Source organism: Excalfactoria chinensis, chromosome 16, assembly GCF_039878825.1.
Source record: "Excalfactoria chinensis isolate bCotChi1 chromosome 16, bCotChi1.hap2, whole genome shotgun sequence".
Lineage (NCBI taxonomy): Eukaryota > Metazoa > Chordata > Aves > Galliformes > Phasianidae > Excalfactoria > Excalfactoria chinensis.
This window is the reverse complement of record NC_092840.1, coordinates 6594598-6612033: the sequence shown is the minus strand read 5'-3', so window position 1 is coordinate 6612033 and position 17436 is coordinate 6594598. Positions and strand designations below refer to the sequence as shown.

Sequence of the window (17436 nt, the reverse complement as noted above, 5' to 3'; positions counted from 1 at the left end):
TCGTAGCTGTCTTGTGTTCACCGTCAACAGATGTGATCTGGAGTTTACAGAGGCGCCTGGGTAGTGCTACAAGTAGGAATTCCTTGTTTATGCTCCTTAGAGACCTGAGGATATCCCTAGCCCAGAGATGTGACATTCATCCTGTGGAGGCTGGCTGCCAGTGTGAGGTGCAATGCTGTCAGTTCTTGCTCAATACTATACAAAGGAAACCCTTTGCTGCCTTAGCTTCTTAAAGCACCAGGTTTAGTTCTAATTTAGCTCTGTGTGACCCAGGCTCTTACAGTGTGATTTGCAACCCCTGCGTGAGCTTTTTGTGCTGGATATGAGTAGGTGTGTCTGAGTAAACTAAGGGTGACCTGTGTCCATCCTCAGCAAGCTCTTGTACAAGCTGCCAGTATATTTCTGACTGCAGCCCTGGCAGTATTGTCTGAGATACTGTCTATGAGTAGTTTCAGATTAATTGGCTTCGAACACAAGGTTGAATATCAGGCAGCAAAACTTGGTTTCTCTGCACTGTTCTCTGTGTATTACTGCTTGTTCTGGAGAAGGGATGCAACAGCAGCTTGGTATGATGTAAACCACTGTGCAGCTTGCAGTGAGTGATGTGGCTCTTCTGGGCTTAACTGTGTTGGTTAATTCCTGCCACTTAAATCTGATATTCCATTTTGGAGGTAATGTCCAGCCACTCATGTATCTGTTTCCCTTTCTGATTTGAGCTGACACACCTGGAAGTTTGAGGTGAGTAGTGTCTGCTATGCAGGTATCAAGGTTATTGCAGCATCTCGACTGCTACACAACCTGCACACGCATTTTGATCAGGCAGTTCTTAAACTGCTGCACAGAACAAATAAGAGCAGCTGTGGTTAGAAGGCTTGCCTGAAGTTGCAGCTAGCAGGAGCAAAGAAAGGGTGGTTGTTTAGTTTGTTTGTTTTTAAAGACTCCTTTCATTTTAACCTGTAAGTGTACAGCGGTGTGCAGCTGAGATTGCAGTTGTTTGAAGGCAGACAAAACGAGACAGACAAAGGCTCATGTCACAGCTGAAAAAATACGCCATCAAGCAGGACTCAGTTTAGTAACAGCAACTTCAACACAGATGTAGAGCATCTGATGTCAATGCGCAGTGCAAAACCTTATGATTGTGTGCTCTCTTAGAAAAGCTGATGAACGGGGATGAACTGAGTCAAATCAGCACTGGTAAAGTTCTGTCTCATCAATGCGATTCCACAAAGCAATCTCAGCTGAAGTTTTATTGTTTATGCAGTTAACGCTGCATGTTTCACATTAAGCTGTGAAGTCAGAAAATGAACACAACGGAACACACCTGTGGTTTTGAAGCCTGTAGTGAAACATTAAGATTACAGAAAGAGAAAATAATCTTTTGCTGGAAAGCATTCAAGTACGTAAAACTCAATTTGTTTACTGTTTTATAAAATCTGCAACGGTTTCCACAACTACTTTGTCACCACAGAGCCTTGAAAATCAAACTTCCTTTTCTTTCTGGGGAAGGCAGATACATGACAAGCATTACTTGGGTGAAAGAGGCTGTCATACTGAACTGTGCAAAACTTCTCTAAGAGGAACATGGGTAAGTCCATAGCAGGTTTTCAGCTCTACAGCAAACAATTCCCGTGACAGCAATTAAGTACAATTAGATACAGCTGTCAGACTCAAGTCTGTTACAAGCTTTTAAGTCAAAACAGAAAACAGCACTTAATCTTTTATCTATGTGGGCACACTTGGAATGAAATGAATTTGCCCAATTTAATACAGATATCTGCTAACAGACATCATTTACTACACAGGTTAAAAAGAATAACTTAAATACGCTTCTTTGGTTGATACCTACTTAGCCTCTATGTTAGAGAGCTCCCACAAACATACCAAACCACTGCTAGGATCTTCCCAGCAGACAAAATTAACAAGCTATTGTTGATAGCAATTTTCACATTTGCATAGTTAAACACTTAAATAACTGAATCCATAATTAAAACATGGTCGAGGCCTTTCAGATTCTTGGAATTGACTTGATCTGTAGCTGGGATAATGGGGGGAAATGGAATCACAGGCTTATTTCAGAGGTTTCCTACTATCCAACGCTTAAAAGTTTGGGACCCTTTAATTTCTGATTGATTATCACATATGCTAAAGTGACCCTAGAGTTCATGTCAGTCCTCCCGGAGATAAGGGTCCTCACCTGCATCCGTACTTCCTAAAATGCCCTGAGGCAATGAAGATTCCTCTCCTTGAGCTTTTAAGAGCTCCTCTGTTTGAGCTTCAGCTAACTTGGTCTCTGCCTTCTGGGACAGCTGCCGCACTTCTTGCACCTGTGATTTGATTAGCTGAATGTGGCTGCGAGCTGTCACCGAGGCTTGATCTGCACCTGAAAAGCAGCCATTTAAACATACAGGGTTAGAAGAGCACTCAGCAAACCTTCAATTAAGGAAAGAAATGTCTGTAATTACCACCTGCTTTGCTAAGTGTTTTGATGGCTCTCGGGGCTATATTAATGCTAAACGGCACACTCACTGTTGATTTACCTTAAACAATATGCCTATGAAGATTTTTGTGCCCTCCTAATTCTTCCCACCCAGCCAGGTTTCAGCCAGGATCCGGTCAGACTGATCAGCTTGTGCTGCTGGGCTGGAAAACGAAGCCCTACCCACTCATTGCCAAAGGCACTTTTGGTCCTCGTGCAGTAGTTGAACCTACCATCATCTGGGACACCGTGCTCCTACAGATTCGATGTCTTTTTCAACAGTTTCATCAGGAAATCGCACCTACACAGGTATGCCGCTCCTATTTATTTACTGTTTTCCTCCTCTTTCTCTGCCCTGATATTTTTGCTGATCTGCCCTAAGTCAGCCCATAACTCAACCTCACAGCTATCAAGTCTCTGCACACTTTGTGAAAGCGTTTATGTAGGGAGAAAACAAAATTTGTATATAACACTTTGTCAAATATTTTCTGGCATGGTTGCTATCGATATAAATAGTACATGAAGTTTCCAGCCCTACTTCCCAGAACATCTGTAATAGAGCTGAAACCAATAAAATCAGTTCTTAGCACTGCTAAAAACCAGCACTAATGCTAAACTGGTACACTGTTGGAATTTATATTCCCTGTCCTTCCCAACTTTGTTCTCATAAATACTGCCTAAGCGTTAAGTCAGTACTTGAGCATACCTGATTGATAAGCAGCTTCTGCTGCCATCTCTGAAAGACGTAATGCTGTCATCCAGCTGGATTCTAGCTTTAGGTATTCTTGCTGTTTTGTTGTCATCTAGGAGTAAAATGAAGGATTACTCAATTTGATGTGAGAATATCTGAGTGCTGTTCCAAACGGTACCTCTGTGAAAAGGTGAGTGAGTGAGACTACAGCTTCTTGAGAAAAGCTGAAGAGGCAAATTGCTGACTGTGATACAGGTTGCAGCTCGTTAAGTTCCTTAATGGACAACCTTGTAGTTTGTTTAGAAAATGGGAAGGGTCTGTGTCTTTGTATGGAACAAATAAGGTGTGTGCCAGGAGACTTTGTATGGAATAGTGAAGGGAGGTTCCACCACACATTGTATTTGAACAGATAAGGTTCTGGGACTCTGTATGGAATATGGAAGAAAGACCTCTGAATGTATATCAACTGAAGGCCTTTTTGTGCAAGGTATATGTGATAGGAGGGCAGTATCCAGCACACATCCAGTGCTGTTAGTAAAGAATTCCTTCTTTCTAACAGTCCAACTTGAGACTTAAGAGTTTCTTGATTGACTGCTTTATGGTAACAGCTGAAGGGAGATAGTGGCTTACATCAACTCTGGCTCCTATGACCACCTGCCAGACTGCATCCACTTCATCTGAGTTCATCTTCCCAAGAAGATTTGTGTATTGCTTGTAGAGAGACACCAACGTGTAAACTGCCTGCAAAGGGATTGTTTCACAGTTACATGAAAATCTATAGACGTTGGCTCACTGTTAACTGGTGTTAATGAGTCACAGAAAGCAAGAAAAGAACTAACCTGTCTGTATTTAATCTCCAGTAAATGCAGTGGGTAACAAAAGCGTTGAATACCTCCCAAGGTGCTTTGCTCATAGGTTTACTGTTAAACATGTTGAAAAAAGGAAGTAGGACACTCTGACTCGAGCAACTTTGGTGCTCCAGGAGTGCACATCATTATGGGCTTCTCAGATTTCCTCATTTCCTGCTCTGAAAGCCCACTGCTTCCTACCTATGCTACAACAGATCTTCGCAGTACCACAGAAATACATTTGTACTGCATAGGAAAAGCAGAAATATGTGAAAGTACATTAGTCCGTGGCAATTTTGGAGATACCAGTTGTCAGATAGATGAGGAAGGTCTGCAAATACTCCATTCAAATTAGCACTTCTTTCTGAAGTTAAAATTGCATCTTCCTGTTTCAAGTTTAAATATGGCTTATTCCATTCTTCTGGTGAAACACAAATGTATGGACTCAGAAATAGGCACAGGAAGTAAATAAAAGTATAGGGCAGCAAATCCTATGTGCAGAAATCTGATAGCTGCTCTTCAGTTCTGCTCTGAGTAACTGCTCTGAGTCAACTTGAGTTGAAGATCAGAGGAAAGGTCTAACGAACCTAAAAATAACTTCCACATTTAGTGTAGAGAATGCTGAGCCCTACTCCATAATTCCCCAGCAAAGCAAAGTGCATCATTTCCCAGCAAAGCAAAGTGCATCATTTCTCATCTTACCTTTGTATACTCTGTCAGCGCTTCAATCAATGCGTACGTCGTTTGAGAGAGGAGAGTGGAAGTGCTGTCTGTTACCAAAGAAACGGCTCTTTTAATCAAGGCGTCGTTACTGAGAGAAGCCGAGTTCTGCTTCTGAAACACGACAAAGTCTGCGTTATTGTCACGCTGACTTCCATTTAGATGCTGCTGGTAACTAACAGTTACTGATTACAAAGCTGGACCGCCCAGAGCAAAAAGCTGGTACAAATGTCTCTGTAAAACAAGCCCTCGTTCTTTTTCCCCCGCAGTTTGTTACTGAAGGCAAACACGGCTCTGCGAGCACTTGGGACACCCGAGGAACGCCTCTAACACGCAGCGCCGCACACCGCCCCGGCTGACCCCTTACCTCCACCACCGGGACCGCACACAGCGCCGCTCCCAGCCCTGAGCCCACCAGGCGGGACCACCGGCCGCTCCCACCGGGACAGCAGCGCCTGACGGTGCCGGACAGTGCGGGGAGACCGAGCCTGGGAGTGGAGAAACAGCGTGAGACAGAGCGGGAGCCAGCCGGGGTAGGTGACCGGACAGCTGTGTGTACACGTATTTTATCTGTTGTGACCGCATTGTTACCGCTCGGTAACGCTGTCAAGGTCTAAAGTGCGCTGCAAAGAGGAGTTATTTTCATTTATTCTCTGCAAATAACCGCTCTGTTCTCCTCCCACGCCGCGCGCTCCTAACACACGTGGGCACCGCCGCCCCAGCCCGGCCGCAACCGCGATACCTCAGGAGAGCGCACCAACCCCGCAGCCGGGAGCACCCCGCCGCCATCTTGGGAGTGGGCGGCGCGCCGGAAGTGACGCCATGCTGGGGGGGGATGTGGTCCTGAACGGCGCGTGCGCGGAGGGCGGGCACGTGGGCAGGGCGCGAGGCGCGGCCGTTGGGTCCGTTAACGGTCGCTGTGAGGCGGCCAACGGTCCGCGCCAGAGCGTGCCCGCCTCGCGGCCCTCACAGGCTCGGCTCCTCGCGCTCTGCTCCGCTTCATCTTGACTTTAACACAGTAGGTGGGACTGCTTTGTTCCTGGCTGGACCCGTAGCTGTGTTAATCCCCACTGTTTACAGTTAAGGTTTCCTGTACGGTCACACGTGAAAGGCCTTAATAAAATGCATTAATTCTGTCCGTACTGCACACACAGGATTTCCCGTCTGTTCTCTGTGAGACTCAGCTGACCTCGTTCAGTTTTTGCAAGGCAGGGCTGTAGCTCTGCCACCCCTTAATGCTCCCCCTGTATTGCAGGTATTTATTGCAAATCACTGAGCTTGAGAATGCCAAATGACAGCACTAGAGATACGTGGCTTTGTGCTCTCCCCAAGCGTACCTCATAGAACTGTAGGAAACCTTGTGCAGGGTTGTTGCATCCCTCCCTTCCCTGCCGGTCCCTGGGGTGAGGTGGGAGCCCTTGGGCAAAGCAGTGCCTGGGAGGCAGCAGAACTGGAAAGAGCTACACAGAACAGTGTGCGTAGATAGGATTTGTTTTAATCTTTCTTTTTTACATACGAAAATAAGATTACGATGAGGTGGTAATGGAATGAAACGCTTGCAGGATTGTTGCAGGAGGAAGGGGCCGCCATCCTGTGCGCTGAGCAGATGCATGGGACGAGCTGTGCGGTGGAGGCAGGTGCTTCTGGCCAGCCCAGGACTGCAGGCACAGGAAAGGAGTTGTCATTTGAGCACCAAGAAATACGTCGTCCAGCCGGCGAGCAGCAGGGCTCCCACCAGCACGGTGTAGCTGAACAGCACAAACGCCAGCAGCTCCCGCAGCACCTTGAGGAAGTGGATGGCAAAGGAGTCCGGCATCGTTCCCCACAGCACCGCGGTGCAGGTAGGGTGTCTGGGGATGGCTGCAGCTGTGCGCCTCCCTACTCTGTACAAAAGGAAACCAGAAGGATAGGATGAGTCTTTCCCATCGGGATGGTTGAGCTCTGCTTTAGGGAGAAGCGGTTGCATTCAGGAGACTTAATGGCCTCCCATCCTTCTAAGAAAGTTGTTAATTACTGAAGTCACGGTGGACTTGTGCAAGCTTGTTCAGGTCTTTGCAGGGTTAGCAAGCTGTGTGGTGTTGACAAGGAGTTAAGGATCTGATCAAAGTCTCTAAATCAGGACTGGTATCTAAGCAAATTAAAATACAGATGCACGTATGGTGTGCTCTGTTGTGCAGGCACGGAGCAGTGGCCCCAGTTCAGCCCAGTATCTCCCCCCCCGTGTCAGTGGCTGCGCATCCATGCGGAGCATTCACTGATGACGTATTACCAACAGCGTGTTCTGATCAAAGTGGTCAATGCCTTCAAGGAAGCCACCATTAATATTTAATGCTATAATTGCATCTTAATGGAGATACTGGCACAAACAGAGCCTTTTGTTTAAGAGAGAAGAAAACTGGGGCTTCAATGCAGTTTTGCACAGGCAAATATTTCTATCCATCTCAGCTTAAAAATAACCTTCAAATGGGAGACATAGGGTAAGACATTACGGAATTCATCTTCTGTCTGTATTTTAAAGTCACAGTACACGCTGATTTAGAAGTTGCTTGTTTGTTACTTTCATATAAAATCGGAACATTTCATGAAAGTTGTTGGCTCCTTGGATTTAATGCTGTGAAAGCCTGTCTAAAAAACTCTCCTGTCTCACTGAGTCCCCTGTTATTTTGGTCAGAGCTGTGCCTGATCCAAGGCATCCACACTCTTGGTTAAGCACATAAAGGGAGTTTAAAACCAGATTTCAGATAATGCTAACCTAAAAAGATTCTCGTCTTCTAAACAATCTATAGCCAGCGAAAGCAAATTGAATTCCTGTCCTGCCAATCTTATGTATATTCTTAATAAGTACTTGTGATGAAGTACACATTTTGATTAAAATTAAGTCACTCTTTTGATCTCATTCAAGACTATCAGGTGTTTCTTCTAAGCTCAGGTGTATGCATATTATAGGAGCTACTGCATTTTAAAACCAGCTGTGGTTTCCCAGTTGTTCAAAGTTTCCTATTTACAGGCTTTACGTGACTTTTAATTATCTAAAGAAATACCGACAAAGACATAAACTGCTTACCCAGGTAGATGATGGAATCTGCTTTGGAAAGTTCCTGTTTCTCTCTGGTTTTGCTGTGCCGCTGTCCCTTGAATTTCTGGCTTCTGGTTTGTGCTGTAGTTTGATCCCCTTCTGATCTGCTCGTCCAGGAGCCTGGAGTAATGAGGTTGTATTTGCAGCCCACACGAGGACTAATGCACTAGGTGTGGTCAGGACCAATTATGATATGACGGAGCGCCTTTGCGCTGTGCGGCACAGCAGCACGGAGCTCTCCGAATAGCCCCCCTTCCCCAGAGAGCTTTTGTTGACAGCTTTTTGTGAGTGGGAGCACCATGGCTTTCCCAGTGTTACCAGTCAGAGCCTCCATTTGTTTATGTATCTTTTTTCCTGTAATGACATATTATGTCATCTAATGCTTTTTATGCTGCAGCTCGGTTATCTGGAAGGCTCCTGTTCTCTGAGGGCCCAGTGCTTGTGGGCCACTGCAGGAGCAGGATGCTTGTACGTAGCTGGGGATTGCCCAACATCAGGGCAATCTAATGCAGGTTAGAATTGTGCACACTGAATTGCACTGTTATCTAAAGAAAGTGAGTGCTGAAGACACTGTGATCTATATTTGATCACTGCCTTTACCTTTGCACACCCAAAAAGTCCTCCCTGTGGTTGAGAGAGCAAGAGCTACAACTCATTTGTGGTTATGGGGGAGGAGAGAGGTAAGATGTATGTTTATTTTTAGCAAAGCTGCTTTTTGATAATGCTGTATGATATGTGAGTCTTTTTGAGTGGAGGTTGGGTCATGTTTTCTTATTTTGCTTGTAAACCAGACAAATGCAGACAGAAGGAAGGGTATGTACTGCAAATCAAATCTCTTACCTACAAGGATATTATGATGTAGAAAATGGCCCCTTAATTTAATTAAGCTCTCTTGTTATCAAATTATTACCCGCGTGGTCAGCAAGGCCTTGGACAGAAGCAGAACATAATCAAGCTGCTCAGGAAGCCTGTTAAGCAGTAATTGCTCCTCCAGAGAATCAATCAACGTCAGGATGGCTTCTTGTTGTTGTTGAATAGTTGCAGGAAGAGACTTGGTCTAGTTTGTGTAGCCACGTGGCTCTCGCTTGTTGGTGGGCAGGCAACAGCCTGCAAAAAATATGTGGTAGCGTCATTGGTAAGTTACAGTTTACCAAGTATTTGGTATATTTTTTTAATGTAAGTAAGTTTTACTTCTAGTGTTGCAAACACATTTATGAGTCCAAGTGAAAAGGTAAGCAAGCTGTTCAATTTGTGCTTTGTGTTCTTTTATTCACCTGTGTTGGGTCACAAAACAGCCTGCACAACACTGGTCATTGCCATGTGATTCATTTTTGACTAAAGTATTACACATCATGCGGGATAACAGAGCAGAAATGTTTGCTAAGAGAGTGATTTAATGTGACTTAAGTTTTTTATGACTGTTTAAGAATGAAATTCAGTGTGAAACAGAGTCCTCAGTGTTTGCTGTGGAGAATTTGAGTATAGCATCGGTGACTGGAGGAGAGGGCAGACAGCAGGGCCTGTTCTGCCTTCCCAGCCACCAGCCATAGCAAAGCACACCCCTGGAGCCAGAAGCTGCCACTTGCGGACGCTGGCTCAGCAGCACCAGAGCCCCAGCCCCCAAGGCCATGGAAAATTCCGTTGTATAATTTTGGGCTCTGCAACAGCAAGTACCACAATTTATAAACTGTACAGAGGAAAACAAAAAAGGTGTCTGTTTTAAACCCGCTGCTTACTGGTTTACTGACACAGCTATTTTTGGTCTGCATCCCGTCTGAGGAGTGCCTGTGTATGTGTACCTTCAAGCATAAGCGCTTGGCACAATGATGTAATTCATACTCAGGAGTTGCTTTACAGTCAGGTGGGGTATACCTGGGACAAACAATCCACCTCCCACTGAGCCCTTCCCAGAATGGCTGAAGTAAAAGACCAGCATTTCCCTAGCAACCTGGGTGCAGTCGGTTGTGTCCAGTCAGTACTGCTGACGTGCATGTGTGTAGTTCAAGGTGTAGCTGTTGATGCCTGTGCAAGAGGAAGCCCAGTGAATGTCTTGGCCAAGCAGTGTGCAAGACAGTGGACTTGAATGTGGCCTAGAAGTAGCTAACCCTAAGGGACAGCATGTTACAGGTCCCTCAGCACCACTGTCTGCTCGAGTGGGGGGCTGAGGATATGCAGCAGCTGAATGGTAGAGAACCTGCTTGAGCAGCTGGGTCCAAAAGGAGACCGTTACCTAATGCCTTCTGTTTCATTTTGCTATTTTGTGAATTATGTGTCATTGCTTTTTCTGTCCTCAAACTGTACTAAATGTATGCAGCAAAGAAAGCTAATGCTTCCTCCTTACTGCAGTTATCTTTCCTTTGTCCAGTCACTGTTCATGGATGTGAGAAAGCTCAGTTGCTGTAACCTGCAAGCCACAGAGGCTAAGTGATGTGCAGTCAGGAACAGATGAGGCACTGCTTTCTGAGCTTGTTAGGAAGAACCAAACTGAAAGAAAAATGGAAGTGGTTTGAGCATGGCAAATTCCCCCACCCCAGCACTCAACTGTTGACTCATAGTGCAAGCAGATACATCTCTTTCTCCCATTGTTTATTTCATGGTTAATGTCTTTCAGCACTGCTCGGCTACTGCAAGTTCCACAAACAAACAGTGGGAATACAAGTGCAGAGAGGGAGGTGGGGAACTGCATCAGGGGCTGATCTCAGGATCATCATCCAGAGGCATGCTTCCCTCCTAGTCAAGGAGCCCCACCAGTGGGTGATATACCTGTATCACACAGGGCTGCTCAGTTTCACTCTCTTGACAGATTCTAGAAAGGAGCAGGCTCTAATTTTTCCATTAAGGATTTGATCCAGGTTGTTCCATTGATCAGTTTTGTGGTGGCAATGACGTACTCTGTGCCTCCATCCTCCATTTGAGATAGAAATCTCAGTGCGGCTATTTCTGCATATGTCACACCTCCCAGGAAGAACACCAACGTGACTCGGTTCTCACCATGCTGACCTGCATATACACAGAAAGAGAGAGGATGCCTTTCTTTTATTTTAATATCTCCTACCCATCAACTGTCAGTCCAACTCAGAATGTCCTCAAACTAAAGTAACTTTAGGAGCTGATTTAGAAGAGAAGCCTATTGAGCACAGTAGCAGACAGGAGATGCAGACTCTGCTGCCAAAATGTGCCCCTGCCTAGCTAGGCTTAATACTAACAGAGAGATGCTGACTTCTTTGTACTTATTAAAATCACAGTGCAATAGAAGGGTTTAATACACTGATGAAAAGTTAAACAACCATATGTATACATGCACATATACAACCATATAGTATTTTCAATAGGCATGGTGCTGTTCGTTAATAGCAGGCTGAGTATTTGAGTGGAAGCTTTTCAGAGACCAGAAAGCTATCCAAAAAGAATAGCTAAAGAGAGTGAGACAGGAAAAGGAGACAGATGCCTGGACTCTCCCAGCCTTGGTTTCCATTTGCCTCATTCCAGACTGGCAGATGCATATGCCTTTGAAAAAGTGTGAAAACAAAACAGAACTTACGCTTTTTTTGCAGGCCAGTGGGTAACTGCTGCCGCTCCTCAAAGTGGGGTCCTGGCAGCATTTTTAATACCTCCTCTATGCTCCGCCACCCGGGCCTTGCCAGCAGCTGTGCCAGACGTACGCTCAGTGGTGCGTAGCCACTGTACACATAGGAGATGTCGTTGGGGTTCTGCAAGGGAGAGCAGAGAATGAGCAGCATCTGACTGCTACTTCATGCTGGAAAGCAGCACCGTAAATGTGCAAGTTTTCCTCTTGCATACAGTCCTGTGGTGTTCAGATAGATAAGATAGATATAGCTGTCACTGCGGAAGCATCTGTTTACCTGCTCGTTAACATCATCCATCCATAAGCGCAGGGTTTTTCGGATTGTTGGGTAGTTATTCCTACCACCTGTCTGCAGCTTCAGGAGCCCAGCTTTTTCTAAGTTGTTTAAGGTCAATATATGTTCATAGCCGTAAGTCTGTAACACAAAGAAGTTGTTTTTAATGCCATGCCAACGATCTATGAGCAGAGTGTTTAACAGTTTTGCATTTTACTTTCTTCTTTTTTAATCTAAAAATGTGTAAGGTCTCCCTAGTGCATATCCCATTTAGAGCACTGAAATCATAATTGCAGAAGGCTCAATGGTGTAACCCTCTCTGCACCTATATATTGTGTGACAGATTTAAGCACTTCCTGTGTCACAGCTGCCAGCCCAACAAGCCTCAGTCTCTGTCTGTACACACCTGAAGGCAAACACTACCAAATACTACCTCTCTACAAGACCCATCCGTCTATGATACACAGGCTGGAGAGGGGAGGCTTTGAGGTAGATTTTCTTAGAAATTTATCAATACAAAAGTTGCAGCCCAACCTGGAGAATCTCTCTTTTATAATGGTCCAGAACCTTCTGCTTCAGTCCATTATTGCATACAGATTGCAAGCAAACAAGACGTAGGATCTTGATTAAGGAATGTTTTTGAGCAATGCAGTCTTCAATATAATTGTTAACCTATTAAATTAAAATACAATGAAACACAAGCTGTTAGTCAAAGCCCTGTTAAAAGTGCCTAGCAGAGCTGGGATCTAGTTTTGACTAGTGTCTGTGGAAGGGCAAGAGAGGAGATGCAGCAGCTCTCTAGAGAGCTCAAAACCACCCACGTAACAGTGACCAGCACGGATTCTACTGAGCATCTTCCTCCCAGCACACAGTGCCCCTGTACAAAGCACTCCAATTGTGGTCACCTGCACTGCAGGCAAAGGGAGGGAAGCAGAGCCTGGCAGAGCACACAGTACAGGAGTGTCTCTAAGGAGGACGAGTGATGTGTATCACTTGAAATAGTCTGCTGCAAACACACAAGGATACACACATGGATGGAGCCAGACATTATCCGGATCAAATGCTTTCTCTCTCCAAGAAAACAACCAAACAAAAAACCCAAGGAGAAATGTATAGATAGATACCATTTTTTTTTTTGAAGAGTTACTAGCTGCCATTATCTGCTTACCTTATCTGTGTCAATTCCAGACATGAACTCCTGTTCTACTGTTAAATTATCAAAGAAATCTTCAGATGCTGTGGGAAAAGAATAAAACCCAGTACAATAGCAACTGACAGCTTATTTTCTGCATTTAACATCAGCAGAGATGCACTGAGTGGATCAAACCCAGTTTTTGTCAGCTGAATACATCTTACTACACTCCAATTAGTCAGACTGTACAACAAATGAATACTCACTGGTGATGTCTTTGATGAGTTCTGCAATGGAGGTGTGGTTTGCCAGAGAACTCCTTGCTGCCTGCATGTGTGGCAGCTGTGAGACAAACTGCTTAATCTCTCCAACAGTTTTTGCATGGTGTCTTTCCTACACAAATAAATCCATCACTAATGTTAGGTGTTCAGATCAATCAGCCACCCACCAACTGGACCAGTCCTTTACAGAACACAGTGCAACAGCAGACTGTTAGAGATGTACAGTATTTTGTCAGAAAAGTTGCACATTTACACTGAAATCACAGCGTTTCCTGTAACAGCACTTTGATAGAAGAGGCAAGTCATAAGAGGAACATAGGCTGTTTTTTCCCATTATACCAATGCTGCCAGTCACCTTTCTCAGACCAGCCGTCACTGTCTGTTCCTCAGGTTCCCTTCCAGCAAGAGCTGCCTTTTTTCATGCAGATGAATTCCTTTTCTAGCTGCCAGCAGACAGGGAGCTCCAGGCAAACGCAGTCAAAGATGGGGGACATTTTCCCACAAGGAGAAGCCTGCCCTTCACCGTGCCTGGCTGCAGCAGTGTCCTAGGTTTGGGGCAGTGGTCAGATGAAGCACAGTGCAGACTTCAGCTCTCAGAGCAGCCCAGAGGTCTGTATTCCATGTGGGCTACGTACCTCTTATTTATATTCTAAGTTAAACTGCAGCAAATTGACACATGTGAAGAATTATTTAAGTAAGTGGGCAAGTGCAGGCAGGAGAGTGATAATTAGAAGCCTGCAATTTAAGAAGTCTTCTGCCAATATGGTGCTGTTTCATTATCACCTATTATCTCTGACAATTTCTTTTCCTCTTGTTAAAATAAGTAAACTGAAAGGCAATAGTACAAGTAATCCATCTTTAGCACCAGCAGCACTAATTCTGCAGTAACAGACATCTTGTAGGAGATGAGGCTAAGCACACACTGTTTCTGTTAAGGCACCACTACTTCTTAAATGTGGCAGAAATGAAGAAGAAAAAGTCAAAATAACAGTAGTGTTCTCTGGTGGGGATTAGTGCTGATGGCAGCTCAAGCTGCCAATCACAGCCCTGCTTAGCACAGCCCATGTCTGTATCTGATGTCAGGAACGCTTGGGGGATGCCTTGTTGGATACAGGCCTCACCTCAAAGGCTGCCGAGATGATCTTGGCCTTCTTGCTCAGCACTGACCCCACAGCATTGAAGTTCTTGTCTCGGATTTCAGCATACAGCTCCTCAGCTGAGTTCAGCTGGAGTTTCTTGGGCTCTGTGGGGAGATCTTTGCCACCCTCACCTTGCTTCTTCGGGGCAAACTTCTCAGGAGGGAGTTTCACGTACGCTTTCAAATACAGAGAAATAATTCTGATAAGGACTTCACCAATGCAAGTTAAGCAAAGCATGCTGTGAAACCTGCATCCTAAGATGAAAAGAATTCTTGTCAGCAAAGCTATTATAAATGCCAAAACTACTTAACGTGTGCATTAATTAAAAGAGAGCCTCTCGTTATTCACACGGGGACACAGAGACATATACATTTATCGAAAGGCAAGCATGAGGCACCCTGCTTCCACAGAGCTTTGGAGGCAGCCTTCCAGTCAGTCATCAGCACAGCATAAAACCTGTAAATACCTTTGGAGTGATTCTGCCCACTGCCCAGCGAGAAGGGGAACAGCCTGACTGACCTTTCACAAACTACTTCCCTTTCCCTCAGTGTGGCACTGAGTCTGGACAGTGAAGGCATGCATTGCCATTTCTATTGACCAGAGGCCCCTTGGCCTGCAGCACTCACTGTTCTGAATCCCATAGATTTCATCAATCAGCCCTTCGTACGTCAGCTGTGTGGCTAACGGTGTCAGCAGATCAACATTGCGGTCCAGCAGCAAGAGGGTATCAAAGACTGGAAATATTGAGTTCTGGCTTCCAGGGAACTCGCGCTTCATTCTGATCATCATGTTAGCCACGTGCTGAAAGGAAAACACATCGTTGGTCTGGTTGTGGTGCAAGCCATAACAGATGGATTTGACTTCTAGGCTGTCCAGGTATGTGCAAGTACAGGGCACACTCCTGTATGAAGGAAGAGAACAAGAGGTACAAACTGGCTGTCAGGTGAGGGCAGGACCAGGCAAGAAAACCAGAGCCCTTTGCTGCTACTCTCTGCAGCTCAGCAGGCCAGCAACTGCAGCCAAAGCACTGGCTTCCTCTCAAGCTGCTCCCTCCTTACAAAAGGTACCAATTAAAACTATAGGTTAATCAGAGAGGAAAAAACAAACAAGGAAGTGTGTGGCAGCCAAAGGGATAGAAGGAAAAGGCAGTGCATGAGCAGTACACTGTACATTTCCAGCTTCATTCAGCCCTTCTGATAACGGAGTGGCTGAGATTTAAACTCCCTGCTGGAAGCACAAAGGTAGCAACTGATGAGCAAAACCTAAAATCAGATAACCCTGCCTGACAGGAAGCCTTACAAAACAGCAATAATCATCCTTCTGACCAGAGATAATGAGAACCTGACGGCTCTGAGCCTGAAATTCCTATATTACAAGAATACACGTCTGGATTCCAAAACAAACTCCACAGATGGCACTGAAGCAAACACTTGTTCCAAAGGATGAGACGTACTTCCTTAAGCAGCGGTGTTCACCTTACCCGGGCACATTCACCCTTCCCAAAAATCTGGGGGATGGTTCCATAGAGAGCCTGCAGAGTCATCAGCCCCTTCGCTGCATGGTACAGGCTGGTCTGGTCACTCTCCAAGTAACATTCCTAAACAACAAGGAGGATTCCCGATAAAGGCGTCCATCTGACATAGATGTTGCTTCCACAGCAGAACACAGCCCATATAGACAGTTCAAAGAGACAGAGGTGAGGGAAAAATCTGAGGCCATTGGCAAATACAGAGCTTATCTGTGTTGCTACGTAAATCATTTGATAGCAATCACTGTAATGTGTGCTACTCCTGGTTTGACAGAAGGAAGAGCCAGACCTGAGCTGCACAGAGCCTCTACTGAGGCCCATATAAGAACACAGCAGCTCAGCACAGCATTTGAGAAGCAGCTGCAGGCCTTCCTGGCTATGTTTAATAAAGCCAAGATGGCAAAGTCTCTTGGAAATCCCTGTCCTAAGGTGCAGTGTTGCTAGAAAACAAGTAATTTGTAACACACAGCACTGCACACAGCTTTTGTGCTGCATGCTGATGTGAACCGTGCTGGTTCTTTGTAATGACTGCCAATTTTAAGCCTTATGAATGCCTGATTTGTGAAGACAGCACTGGTGGTTAATAGCTAGAGGGCTGGGACGCAGCTTGGTGGAGCGACTGTTCCTGCAGTGTTTAGTAAGACGGCAAATGGACGAGTTCAGGCTCGGTTCAGCTCTCAGAACTAAGATGCATTTGCTCTGCAGGGCCTTCTGCTGTTTGAGAGCCTCTGAGCCTGACTCCGGGAGCCAGCACAAAGCAGCTGCCTTAAAGCTGAGCCGAGTTCTTACCTTGAAGGCACTCTCGGACTCCATGGACAGCAGGTCCCCATCGAAGGGAATCAGGTCCAGGCTGTACTGCTCCCGGTGGATGAAGGACCCCAGCACGCCCTGCTCCTTCAGCCACTGCTCGCACAGCAGGCTGCGGCGCGGCACAAAGAGGATGTGGAAGTCCCGCTGGGGAGAACGGCCTCTGTCTTCCCTGCAAGCATCAGGGCAAACAGTCACAGCAGCCGCCGGGCAGTTCAGACAGCCGGCACAGCACCGGCTGAGGGCACCGAGCTCAGGGAACCTGCGTTCAGAGCCTTCTGTTCTGACATCCCCGTACTATTTGTTACCCGGCGCTTGGTGCGCACAGCTCCGGGTCAGTCCCGCCAGCACGGCCGTACCTGCGCACGTTGTCCGTGATGATGTCCATCAGCTCCAGCCGGGGCCTCACGAAGAAGATGATGTTCCTGACATCGGCCTGCGGCAGGCGGCCCGGCTTCAGCGTGAACATCTTCTCCACCTCGTGCTCCTGCGGGGACACGGAGCGACATCTGCGGCCGCCGCCTCCATTTGGGAAAGCAGTTCGGACAGACGGAAGGGCTCACCTTGAGCAGCGAGTACTGCGCGATCAGCCCGAACGGCCCGGTCAGGTACTCGTCCCACACGATGGCCTGCGGAGGGACAGCGAGGCGCTCAGCCGCGCCCTGCTCTGCCGGCCCGGCTCCCCGCCCCGCCCCGCCCCGCACCCCACCTTGGATCCCGCGCACTTATCCAGGAACTCCCGCAGCTCCCTGCGGCCCGCCTCGCGCAGCGCCGTCAGGTTCACGCGGCCCGAGCTCAGGTGAGCCGCCATCGCTACCGACCGGCGGCGGTCAGCTGACGCGTCACGTGACGGCAGAGGCGGTGCCGGGCCCTGAGGG

General features: G+C 46.5%; 3 protein-coding genes across 4 annotated transcripts; all 3 read right to left on the bottom strand.

The window, feature by feature from the left end:
* Window positions 1-1324: 1324 nt before the first annotated feature.
* Window positions 1325-5548, bottom strand: DIABLO (diablo IAP-binding mitochondrial protein). 2 transcript variants are annotated; one of them, XM_072350936.1, is made up of 6 exons: window positions 5493-5548; window positions 5103-5223; window positions 4718-4849; window positions 3798-3908; window positions 3183-3279; window positions 1325-2380 (listed from the first exon to the last, which is right to left on the bottom strand). In XM_072350936.1, exons 1-6 carry the CDS (start codon window positions 5522-5524, stop codon window positions 2166-2168), a joined length of 708 nt encoding a protein of 235 aa, XP_072207037.1. In that variant the 5' UTR covers window positions 5525-5548; the 3' UTR covers window positions 1325-2165. The 2 variants fall into 2 exon arrangements, with proteins under 2 accessions (XP_072207037.1, XP_072207036.1); XM_072350935.1 differs by having other exon boundaries at window positions 5478-5541.
* Window positions 5549-6416: 868 nt separating this feature from the next.
* On the bottom strand, window positions 6417-7920 carry LOC140259524 (uncharacterized). Its single transcript, XM_072350937.1, has 2 exons — window positions 7800-7920; window positions 6417-6618 (listed from the first exon to the last, which is right to left on the bottom strand). The coding sequence occupies exon 2, from the start codon at window positions 6549-6551 to the stop codon at window positions 6417-6419; it is 135 nt and encodes a 44-aa protein (XP_072207038.1). The 5' UTR covers window positions 6552-6618; window positions 7800-7920.
* Window positions 7921-9056: 1136 nt separating this feature from the next.
* Window positions 9057-17414, bottom strand: VPS33A (VPS33A core subunit of CORVET and HOPS complexes). Its single transcript, XM_072351374.1, has 13 exons — window positions 17268-17414; window positions 17122-17187; window positions 16918-17045; window positions 16541-16730; window positions 15704-15820; window positions 14850-15024; window positions 14206-14399; window positions 13070-13196; window positions 12840-12907; window positions 12206-12343; window positions 11675-11812; window positions 11353-11521; window positions 9057-10811 (listed from the first exon to the last, which is right to left on the bottom strand). Exons 1-13 carry the CDS (start codon window positions 17367-17369, stop codon window positions 10618-10620), a joined length of 1806 nt encoding a protein of 601 aa, XP_072207475.1. The 5' UTR covers window positions 17370-17414; the 3' UTR covers window positions 9057-10617.
* Between the last annotated feature and the right edge of the window lie 22 nt (window positions 17415-17436).